General features: G+C 33.3%; 1 protein-coding gene across 11 annotated transcripts in view; it reads right to left on the bottom strand.

The window, feature by feature from the left end:
* Positions 1 to 12,525, bottom strand: part of SLC38A9 (solute carrier family 38 member 9) — an 85,498-nt gene that overhangs the window by 41,310 nt on the left and 31,663 nt on the right. For 4 of the 11 annotated variants that reach the window (XR_001854785.3, XM_017671095.3, XM_017671094.3 and 1 more), the window contains exons 3-7: positions 8,696 to 8,828; positions 6,802 to 6,923; positions 6,599 to 6,662; positions 6,288 to 6,381; positions 4,636 to 4,806 (exon numbers count right to left, since the gene is read on the bottom strand). Coding sequence is in view for 10 of the 11 variants with exons in the window: in XM_017671095.3 (XP_017526584.3) it covers positions 4,636 to 4,806; positions 6,288 to 6,381; positions 6,599 to 6,662; positions 6,802 to 6,923; positions 8,696 to 8,828 (584 nt within the window). In the remaining variant the exon portion in view is untranslated. Of the gene's footprint in view, positions 1 to 4,635; positions 4,807 to 6,287; positions 6,382 to 6,598; positions 6,663 to 6,801; positions 6,924 to 8,695; positions 8,963 to 10,677; positions 10,763 to 12,525 lie in introns of those variants that run through there. The other 7 variants (XM_073236218.1, XM_073236207.1, XM_073236222.1 and 4 more) reach the window with 5 other exon arrangements.

Genomic DNA, 12,525 nt, shown 5'->3' with positions numbered 1-12,525 from the left:
GTCACTGATGCCTAAGATTTACATAAGATTAGTAAAATTTTGATACAAAATATATTGGGTTGAACAGTGTCTCCTCAAATCCATACCCACAGGAACCTTAGAAAGTGACCTTATTTGGAAATAGGATCTTTGCTGGCATAATCAAGTTAAGATGAGGTCAAACTGGATTAGGTAGGCCCTAAATTCAATGACTGGTGTCCTTAATAAAAGGGAAATTTGGACACAGATACACTGAGGAGAGATGGCCATGTGAACAGAGAAGTGAGATGGAGTGATGCAGCTACAGGCCAAAGAATGCCAAGCACACTGAATCACCAGAAGGCAGGAAAAGGCAAGGAAAGGTTCTTCCCTAAAGCCTTCAAAGGGAACCGAGCCCTACTGACACTTTGATTTTGGACTTCTGCTCTTTAGGACTGTGAGAGAAGAAATTCCTCTTGTTTTAAGTCAAACAGTTCATGATAATTTGTTATGGCAGCTCTAATACACCAAGGCTCAACATGGACAGTCTGAGAAAGAAAAACTATAAGGTAACATCTCTTATTAAAACATGAAAAGTTCTAAATAAAATATTAGCCACACTCTTCCCAAAAGTAAACTGAATCCAGTAAGAAATTTGAAAATACACATCACAACTAATAAGCTAATTTATCTCAGAATTTAACAATGACCTATTACCAAATGTATTTAGTTTACCATATTAAGAACTTAAAGGAAAAAAGCTTTATAATCATCTCAAGAGGTAGATAAAGTATTTGATAAAATCCAGCACACACTAATAACAAAAGCTCATAAAAACAGTAAGCAGGAACACCTTTAAGTTACTAAAGGGTACAACCAATATCCCACAACAAAAATAATATTTAATGATGAAACTAGAGAGATTTCCTCAGAAACAATATAAGAATGTCTACCAGCACTGCATCTATTCAACTTTACAAGTTTATCTAAAAGGATACACATGTCTATACATGTGTATAAACATATGTATGTATGTCTGTGTATATATACATGTGTATTATACATATATATATACATACAAATTACTTAAAAATAATAATTAGATAGGAAGTTTTCATTATTCATGGACAATGTAACTATCTAAATAGAAAATCCAAAGTGAATCTACAAAATTAGAAACAAAGAGTTCAACATGTTTGCTAGATTCAAAATTAATTCAAAAAATTAAGTCCTTTTATAACAGCAATAAATAATTTGAAATTTTATAATTAAAATATATCACTACTTTCTGGGAAAATAGAAATGTTTCATGAATGGAATGTGGATTACATGGATATATCCATTTGTCAAAATTGTATGGCTAAGATTCATGTATTTTAATGAGTGTAAATTCTATGTAAAAAGAATTGTGTTTGTGTATACATATAGATATATTTTCATTGTGCTGAAAATATCTTGTAGTTAGTGGATTGTGTTCACTTTACATATGGTGGCACTATTCAGAAGGTTTTATTTTACTTTCAAGTTATTCTATCTTTTCCATTGTGTTTTTTTTCACATATGTTAGTATTAACTTGTAAAATTTCACAAAAAAATTTTATGATACACAAATTTTTATGCATTTACCTTATTAGTCAATGTACTACATTGTTTCAACCAGTACCATAACTGATGTTACCAGGGTACTGAGTTTAGAATTTGACTGGAATTGTATGGGATTTATAGATGTGGAGAGAATTGACATTATTATAACACTAAGTCTTCCTATCCACAAAGCACGGCATAGTCCTCAATTTATTTAGGTCTTTTTAAATATCATTTAAGTTTTTCTTGATAAGGGTCTTGAATATATTCTTTTAAGGCTTAATTTCAGTACCCTAAATTTTTTCTTTTGGTAAATGTAGCTTTAATTTAATACAGTAGCACACTTTTTATTATAGAAAATTTCAAACATACAGATCAAACAATGTATAGAACTTTCTTGTACCCCTCAGCTAGATTCAACAACTACTAACATTCTGCCATTCTTGAATCAATTATACCACTGCTTACCAACCCTTTTTTTCTTCATTAACCCCTTAAGGAGCCTTTTTAGACTTTTTTCCCCTAATCTCCCATCCCATGAAATTTTAAAACCACAGATATACTGTATATTTATGAACTGTATATGTATCTGTTTTATATATAAAAAGAACACTTTTTCTCCCCCTAGGAACTAATTTTCCCCTTTGGGATCAGTATCATATACATGATCTATGCTTATACCCACACTCCCCACTCCAATTAACTATTATTTTATATATGTGTGTATGTGTATATATATATATACATAATTCTCTTTTCTTCCATGGACTTTTATTCAAAACAACCCCTTCCATCCACATTGCTGATCATCAGGGAAATGTAAATCAAAACCACAATGAGATATCACCTGGTACAAGTTAGAATGGCCACTATCCAAAAGACAAGAAATAACAAGTGTTGGGGAGGATGTAGAAAAAAGGATACCCTCCTATCCTGCCAGTGGGAATGTAAATTGGTGCAACCACTGTGAAAGCAGTATGGAGGTTCCTCAAAAAACTAAAAATAGAAATACCATACAACTTAGCAATTCCATTTCTGGGAATTTACCCAAAGAAAACAAAATTGGTAAATTGAAATGATATTTCCACTCATATGTTTGTCACAGAATTATTTACAATAGCCAAAACACAGAAGCAACATTAATGTCCTTAAATGACTGGATCAGAAAGATATAGTATGTACATACAATGGAATATTACTTGACCATAAAAAGAATGAAACCTTGCCATTTGCAGCAACATAAATGGCCCTAAAGAGTACTATGCTAAATGAAGTAAGTTAGACAATGACAAATAGACAATATGATTTCACTTTACTTTGGAATCAAAAAACAAAACAAACAACAAACATTAAATCCTGAAATAGGCTCACAGACGCAGACAACAGATTGGTGGTTGCCATGGAGGATGGGAGTGGGGAGATGGATGAAATAGGTGAAAGGGAAAAAAAAAATTAGTGAGCATGTTAGATATCCTGATTTGGATGATGGTTTTATAAGTGTATACACATGTCAAAATTCATTGAGCTGTACAGTAAAATTTGTGCGTTTTATTTTAAGTACCTTAACCTATAATAAAAAAATTTAAGTCTGATAAAAGCAAATGTGGGTAAGGATGTGACACAAGGGGAACTCTCATAAACTGTTGGCAGGAGTGTAACTCATACAAGAATAATACAGAAAAATTTCGGTAACTTTTAGTAAAGGTAAAAATTTGAATATGCTAAGATCTTGAAATTTCTCTTACAGGTATATAGTTTGAAGAAACTCTCCCACATGCACAGGAAACAGACAAGGATGTTTAATAAAGCCTTGTTTGTAATAGCAAAGTAACTGAAAACAAATGAAATGTCCACTAAGAAGAGAATGGATAAAGACTTAATGGTACATTCATATGATGGAATAGAGCAGTTAAAATAAAGTAGAACTCTGTATTAATGCAGAAGATGACAGACAAAAAGCAAGCTGAAAAAGCATTCATACAGACTAAAAACATGCAAAAGAATACTTATACACCTGTATAGGAAAAGGACAAAATGTGCATGTACCAAATTTTGTAACAAATTCAGGAAAGAAGGAAAATGAAGTTGAGGAGGAATACACCTGGGGCTTCAATTATATCTATAAGAATAAAGAACTAATGTAAATATGGCAAAATACTAAGCCATGAAAACTAATTGTGGGTACCCTGGTATTTACATTAGCCTCTACATTTTTTTTTTTAGTTTCAAATATTTCATAACTTTTCACACAATAAAAATATCTGGTAATAAAGCAATTAAAATGTTAATTTTATTGTTTAAAATAAAAGTAGAATTTATCCATCTCACTCACTTCCCCCTCAAAAGCTCTTAGGGAAATCAGCTGTTGTAATTATATCAGAATTTATTTTGAAGTTTAGTTCTCATGTAAATCTAGATTTTAAGTATATAGGGTTTATTTAAGGCCAGCTAAACCTATAGTAAACATAGATCTACCAGTCATCAGTCAAAAAATTTTGGAAACTTATTACATATAGAATGAACTTTATCTAATTAAAAATATTGTAAAATGTTTTTGGTCTGAATTTCTAAGTCTCCCTTTAGAATTAAAGTGCCAATTAGGGCAAATTACAATTCTGTGGTATGGTAATAATATATTTACAACAAAAATTCCATTATTCTACTATTTCCTAATTTCCAATCCTGATATTTGAAAATAAGTTTTTGAAATTTATTTCTTTGAGACTCTTCACATCAATTCTTTAGCAATAAACACCAACGAACATCAAACTTCTCTGTTACACTAAAATTTTGTGGTAAAGATTGAAATAACACTTAAAACATCTGCTGGAACTTAGAAATATTGTATATCAATTAGAGAATTTGAAGGAGTATTATTTACTAAACATTAAGTTTTTGGAAATGAACATACACAACATATTTGAGGTCATAACAACAGAAAACAAACTGAATCAAGTATATTTTCCAGAATTGCAGGTATTACTTTTTACTTCACTTATCCCCAGTCTAGAACTTAAAGGCTGAAGCTAAAGCATTATAGCAGTTATTGTATCTGAAAGCAACTGTGTTGAAGCATGTGGTATCGATACTTACTAAAAATAAACTTTCCAGTATTAAAAAGAAAGTTAGACATAAGCACCCAATAAACTATCATTGCTCCAATGAGAGACACCAAGGAGAAAAGGAGGCTTGACCACTGCCCAAAGGAACCAAAATAGTATTTGCAGACATCTGAATATTCCCAGGTAGTGGTATCTACTGATGCTGGACCAAAACAAAAGAGAAAGTATAAAATTAGATGTTAATTATATATTCCATATTTACAATTTGTGTTCTTCAAATTAACTTAAAATATTTAGTAAGAAGATTATGGGTATTTTCACCATCAGATATTATACTATATTATGAAATAACAAATTAAAACAGAACAAACATATTTAAAAAAAGTAAGTCTATGAATTAGCATAGATAACCTGAGAAACAGATTATGGTGTCATAAAATTTCATGATTAATAAAAGCAAGTGTCTATAAGTTTAAACAAAATCATCAGTAAGGGAACAAAGATATCAAATATTTGGCATACAAATAACAACATGGAAGAAAGTTTTCTTGAGTCATGCTTTATACCCCATGCCAACTTAATTTCAGACAATTGAGCTAAGAATTTAAAAATTACAGGAACATTAGAAGACAATGTAAAAGTAACACCTGAAAGGTCATCTTTTTCTATCAATTGAAGAAACAGAAATTACAATAGAAAAGATAGGCAGATATAAACAAATATAATACAAAAGCCATTCAAATACTGAATGGGAAAAAAATTGACAAGAAATAACAGATAAAGGGCTAATGTCTACATGATATAAGGAATTTAGCAGACCTATAAGAGCACCAAGGGACTCGTGGAAAAATGAGAAAGGGATGAATAAATAATATGACCAGGAAAAAATACACCCTTGTTTAGCAGACACAGAAAATAAATGGAGGCAAACAAAGCCTTGTCTGTTGATTCATACTTGCTAAGATTCAGTGAAATAATGTATCTCTATTTAAAAGTTCTAAACTACTTTAAAACAATGTAAAAAGGTATTTCCCTGATCCGGAATTTATACAGATGAGTGGAAGTAATGTTTTGGTATAATTATGAGAATTCACTACAAAGGACACAATACTCACATTTCTCACATTTTTGTATTTTTTTAGCGGCAATTTCTACTTTTAAGGGATTATAACATTTAGATCTTTTGGTAGAGATAGGTCAAAACAAGTTGCCATTAAGAATCAGATAAGAACCAGAGAATTGTTAAGTTAGTTCTAGCAAAGACCTTATTTTATTTTGTTTTTATTAAGGTATCATTGATATACAATCTTATGAAGGTTTCACATGGGCAACATTGTGGTTACAACATTCACCCATATTATCAAGTCCCCTCACACACACCCCACTGCAGTCACTGAAAGACCTTATTTTAAAAATATGACTTTTAAAATTATTGTTGTGAGGAAATTAGCACCAAAGTGAATGAATTCTGCAAAGAACTTCCAGCCTCTCTGAATTTCAAAGGTAGCCACTAATTCATGAATATTATCAGTCAGCTATAAATGCTATGAAGTAGAGAAGTAAATTCCTAGGCACAAAATAGTTAACACACATGGGGCATGTACACACTAGTGATCTACCTCAACAGGAAATACTTATTAATACCCACATCAAGAATTTATGTTCACTGTGGTAAATGCTTACATATCATAGCTCGTGATTTCACTACTCTGAAGCAACAATAAAGTGTTAAAAAGCCCATCAGCATGATGACACATATTCCAGTTGTAAATCCAGCCTGTTCAAAAATAAAAATAAAGAAGAGCATATATCATTGTGTTAGGATAAATTCATATGCAACCTATTGTGTTATCCTAAACCTGACAACTAATGTAAAGTGTAATACAATCATCTATTTACTTTAATGAATTTAAATAGATTTATTAATACTTCCACTGTAAAACTTATAAAGAGAAAAAAATTCAGGCGAGAAATGCACTGAAAAATTGTATTACCTGTTTTATGCCCCAAGGAATACTTAGTATAGATGTTCCCATCATGGTATTCCAAATCATAAAACTGAAAACACAGAGAGTAATAGCAGTAGAAATATAGAGTTTGACTTGTCAAATATTTAATTAAGACAAAAATTAAAATAATCAGTACTTTTTTATGTACAGATAGTTTAAGTTATGTTCCAGAAAATAGTTTTACTCACATGGTTACTAAGCTGGTATTTTTACCATATCCTTCACTGTAACTTTTAAGTTTATAAGCAGAACCCAATGGACTATACACATAGCACTCATCTGGAGCTGGAACTACATGATCTGGGGCAATCTGACAAAAAACAGAAAGAGAAATGTTTGAACTAGTAAATGTACAGAACAGGATATTTTCTACACATCAGAATACCTGGCCCTAGACACATTTCTAAATATCATGAGCAAATAAACAGTATCCACCCCTGATTTATGAATATAAAAATTATTTTTCAAATGTAGAAAATCTAAAGCAGTTTAATTAAAAACTATAAACAATAAACTGTTCATTTGAAATGAGACTGAACTCCTAGAATATGCAACTGTCAAAATATTTTTTCCTTGTTTTTTATGAGAAAGGAGGAAGACCCAGCAAAGACTGGGTTAAGGAATTCTAGATGGAGGAGACTTGGGCCTAGGGAATTTAAAGACTCAAGTAGTCACTGAAATCCTATGTGATGGTGGTTTTAGCAAAGAGGTAGATAGGGAACCCAAACTATAAAAAATTGAGGAGTCACCAAGAAGGCACTAGCGGTTACCAAAGGAGAGGGGTAGGGGAGGGTGAATGGGGAGAAAGGGAGAAGGGGATTGAGGGGCATTATGATTAGTACATGGTAATGGGGGAGGGTCATGGGGAAGGCAGTGTAGCACAGAGAAGACAAGTAGTGACTCTGTGGCATCTTACTACACTGATGGGGAGTGACTGCAATGGGGTGTGGGGGGGACTTGATAATATGGTGAATGTAATTACCACTATGAGAAGAGTGTCTCTGAGGTCTAAACTAGACTCGGAGATACTGGCTTACTTCTGCTCCCCAGAGGGCTTACACAATTCTGTTATGGAAGTAAGACTTTACCACAACTACTGATATAAAGGCCTAGGGGAGGAAAAAGTTAAAAAATGGAGAAAAAAGTCATCCCACCCAGAAGATTTCAGAAATCCCTGCTTTGGCTGTACAAAAGGAAATTTAACATTTTACATGGCTTAAAATAATATATCTGTGTTCAAGTGAGCAGCCCAATCCTTGCCCCTTGGTAAACATCTAAAGAATGTTGGTTCCCCTTTCCCTTTTTATTATTACCTATAACAAAATCATTTTTTTCTCCTAGGGTATTTCCATTTTTATTCAAGCTTTCAAGTTTCTGAATACATCATATGTGGCACTTCTTATAAAGCAACTAAATTACTTAAAATATATATTTTTGATCCTAAGATAACAATACACATTTCAGAAGATCAAGTCAGACTATGGTCTATGGGCCAAATCTGACCTACAACGTGATTTTTTACATCCCCTCTGCTAAGAATGGTCTGTATTATTTTTTAATGATTATAAAAAAAATTAAGTATATGAAACAGTATGTGGCTTACAAAGCCTAAAATATTTAGTATCTGCTCTTTAACCTTTGCTTTGGTCTACAAAAGGACATTGCTAAATAGGAAAATATTACATATGTATGTATGTATTTCAGTTTTCTACTCCTGTAGAAAACTTCTAAAAACATTTTCCCCTTGTAGTTTCAAACTTAAAAACTGAACAGATTAACTAGAACCTGTTATTATTTATGTTATCAATGACCTAAACTACTCCAAAAGTAGTTTCTCCTCCTTAGAGCTCTTAAGATTGGATATTAGCAGAATTTAATCCAGCAAGTCTCTCTGTATGCCAGGCTAAATAAGAATGAACTAGACTGAGATGCAGGACATGTATTAATTACTATCTTGACTTTCCATGATGCTGTCCTTGGAATCTGGCCAGCAAAGAGTTCAACTACTGGGAGTTGCCCTGGCTTAATGCTGTTCACTGTCCAACTTAACCTTAGACAATTTAGCAATGCTTTGCCCCTTACCAGGGCCTTGTCTGCAGGAGTGGAGAGCCGGCTGTAGTAATGAATCCTCTTGTTCATGGCCGAGGCGTGGTCACTAACTCTCTGAATGACATCATTCACATTAACGATGTTTGTGGGCTCTATATAGAAAGGCCTAGAGAAGGGAATACACACTTGACAAAGAATGTTCAGCCACTGAAAGAAATTCTGGAAGTCAGCCACTGAAGAAAATAACTTCTTGTCCTCCATTAGAAATGGGATGTACCAACGCAAGGCATTTACTTCTCACTTTCGGTGGGAAAAGAAAATGTCACAAAAGAAGTATTATCCATCCACAGAATAAAGCTTTTGTCTCATAATACCATTACTTTAAAAATGCTTTTTTAATGTGAAGGAATTTAGTGGTAGAAGAGACATAACAGAAAGAAGTTCAATCAGTTATTAAAAAGAAATATAGCAGCTGTCACTTTTCAACAATGAAACTTAGATACAGCTTTGAATATTCTTTCAAAGAACTTTTGGCACTAAATCAGAGAAATTACAGATAAAAATGTTCCTCTACTAAGGAGTCTCTACTACTCCTTTATGGGCAAAAGTTATTTCCTATGAGAAAATTCTTATTTCTTGGTTCATGAACTAAAGATTAGTAATCTCAACCATCTCCCTTGTGAAACTTATCTGAAGTATTATCAAATGGAACATCAAGACACGAGAGAGATTTTGCCTCATTCTACTTTTCCTGAATGTCAGTAACATAACCTATTATGGTATTATTTATGTGTACGCTTCTTTCTCGTAATTACATCCCAATCAACTGCAGATTCTGCTTCTCAATCATTTCAGTCATTAACTCCTTTAGTTCCTTACTGAAACTCCTTGTATTTGCCTTATAAACTTCCAGTAATACACTAACCAAAATGGAAAGACGGGCAGAGCTGCATGGAAGGACTGCATTCCTCTGCTGATTCTCAGATCCTCTGAAGTCACAAACGACACTATGCCCCAAACTGTATATAATTTATTTCAGATTATGCACAGATCCAAATAATGAAGGGGGAAAAAAAACCACCCAGGACATTTATCATTGGTTCCACATAACTCCCTCTACACTTACAGTTCTGAAAGAAACTTAGAAGTCTAAATCAAAGTATGGTAATCATTTCTGGAGACAGTTAATCTAATCTTGTGGGAAGCACCTGAAAAACCAAGTGATTGTATTTTTAATTTCTGCTCCTGCACCAACTAACTCAGTGATGTTAAAGTATATATAGTATAGATGTTGAATTTAGTCTTGTCTCTAGTAAACATAATCTTTTAATTTTTCTCTTATGTACTCTCCACTATAGCACCTAAGTATGGAGGGTACTTTCTAGCTCAATCCAGTAAATGTCTAAGTAGAGCACTGACTAGAGCAAATATTTGAATACAGAAATCAACATGACATATTATATACACACTGAGCCCATAATTGCTAACTCAACTAAGTGGTATCAATAAATCTCAATGGGACACAATGAAAATGAGAGTCAAGAGGTTGAATAAACTATCTCTCCTTGTAAAGTTGGTGGTCTGAGATAACTAACTAATCCTTTGAAAACATTATGGTGCTCTATATAACTTACACAACTACTGTGACACTCAGTAGTACTAAAAACAACTTAAAAATATTTGTGTCTGGGAGACAGTTTAATCATACTTGGGGTCGGACTCTACAGGGCATTCATTCCCTTCTTGTTTTGCAAGAATGATAGCCCATAAAACTCAGGAAGGAACTACAGCTTTCATGACTATATAAAGCAGAGATTGAGGCTATTTGGATTACTAAAAGAGACTACTATGATATTGACAGAAAGGGATGTATATGTTCTACTTGCAGCTTTTTGCTCTGAAAATTCAATGGTAATAATATCAACCACTAAGTTGGTTTGAAGGCCTGCCGAAAAGCAGTCCAGGAAGTGCTATATTTCTTGGCTCCTGGCCTCTTACAGAAGTGTTAACTGTACCAGTTTAGTTGGCTTGCGTACTCTGAGAGCAGAAAGATTCTGAAGGTTTTTCTTTTCCAACAGTTTTCATCGAGATGCTGAGTGCCTGTTCAAACACATATTTTGGAGTCTTTTCAAAACAGATTCTCTTTAAAAATATGCAACTCAGCATATTTTAACTGAATTATTAGAAACATATGCTTAAAGTTTTATCTGGAGAGAGTAAAAAATATAAATTATATTTCTAAACTGAACTTTAGTTGGATTTCAAAACACTTTAAAAATTAATGCTACTCAGAGACAATACTCAGAATAATTCAAAATACTTTTCAGCTTTAGCTTTTTCTTTTGAACACAGTTTCAATGTGGCTTCCCATTTGAAATGTAGCTCAACTGTGCCATGCTGAAAATCAGTTATGACATTTCATGTAGAAAAAGTTATATTTGTCTCCCCTTATACATATTTATCTTCATGCTACAGAAAACAATGCTTTTAACATTCAGCAAAATTCTAAAACTATTTTAAGATATGACTCAACCCCCATATTTTTATTTAATACACTTATAAACAGCGAAACCTTATTTCTACCTAACACCTTTTTAGGTTCCACTCCTTAAATTCCTTAAAAATTTTTGGCTTTTAAATCTGTATCCACCCTTCTACAGACCAGTTGTACTTCTCTGAAGTTTAATAACAATTCCATGCCTCTTAGGAAGGTTTGTACTCATATGAAGACCTTTGACTTGAAGCTGTCCCTTTCTTTGCACCTTTAGGAAAGCTGAAGCACCAAAACACTTGACAGATTGGGGTAGTTTGTCAAAAAATAAATAGGGACTCAAGTATCAAGAAAATCTCATGCAAAAAAACATTCAAAATAAACCCACTGTACTTGTTTTCACTAGTTTGGTAAAACACTGTATGTCTGCCGGACAGCTTTTCAATAGACAGAAAATAATTTAATCAAGCCATTATACCTAGAAATTTCTTGCTGCTACCAGAGAAATATTGGTACTCTAGATTCCTGACCTGTTTCTCAATCCCTTGGGTGCCAATATAACATCCTCTTTCACAAAACCCCTGCTGCTCTTTATTCCAACTTTCTTCACTGTCTCCAAAGGTTGAGCCTCCATAAGGCTCTTCTATTATAGCTAATTTATATTTGTTCTCAAATTTATTAAATATCATGTAAATGCCCATCGAGTATAAGCATTGTGCTAAACATTAAACAATGAAAAGGATATAGAAACTCAAAGAGCATAATCTACTGGAGGAGACAGGTAAGCAAGCAATTCCAATCCAGAGAGAAAAACAGAAAACAAGAGTGAGTGCTTGTGAGCAACGAGAGGAGAAGAGAGTGCACAGCTGTGTGATGCACGTGTGTGCAGTTCTGTCGGATCCCACAGAACGGGAAGCTAAGCCATGTCTGACAGACCAGTAAGGAAGTTATAGCTGAGGTGAATCCTAAAAGATAGAGTTAGTCAGGTATCAGGGAAAGGATAAGAGAAATAGCATTCACCAAATGGAAAAGCACATAGTAAGAACCAGGAGAGAGAATATGATGTATGTTTAAAACCTATGAGCATTAGGAAGAGAAGTGGTAAGAGAGGAGGTAAATCTGGACCAGTACATGGAGGACCTCACATGCCAACAAAGGACATAGTCCTATAGGGAAGAACCTACCCTTTCAGTCTCCTATGCTGATTCACTCTATACCCTGCAACATGAAACACCAGAACTTAATTCAGACATTTATCTTCTCTATTTACACGCAGTCTCTTGGTAGACTAATCTAGTCACACAAATTTAAATATTATGTACATGGTGACGGCACTCAAACTATTATCTCCAGCCTGAACATGATTCACATC

The sequence above is a fragment of the Manis javanica genome, chromosome 1 (assembly GCF_040802235.1).
Source record: "Manis javanica isolate MJ-LG chromosome 1, MJ_LKY, whole genome shotgun sequence".
Lineage (NCBI taxonomy): Eukaryota > Metazoa > Chordata > Mammalia > Pholidota > Manidae > Manis > Manis javanica.
This window is presented reverse-complemented; position numbering and strand designations above follow the sequence as displayed.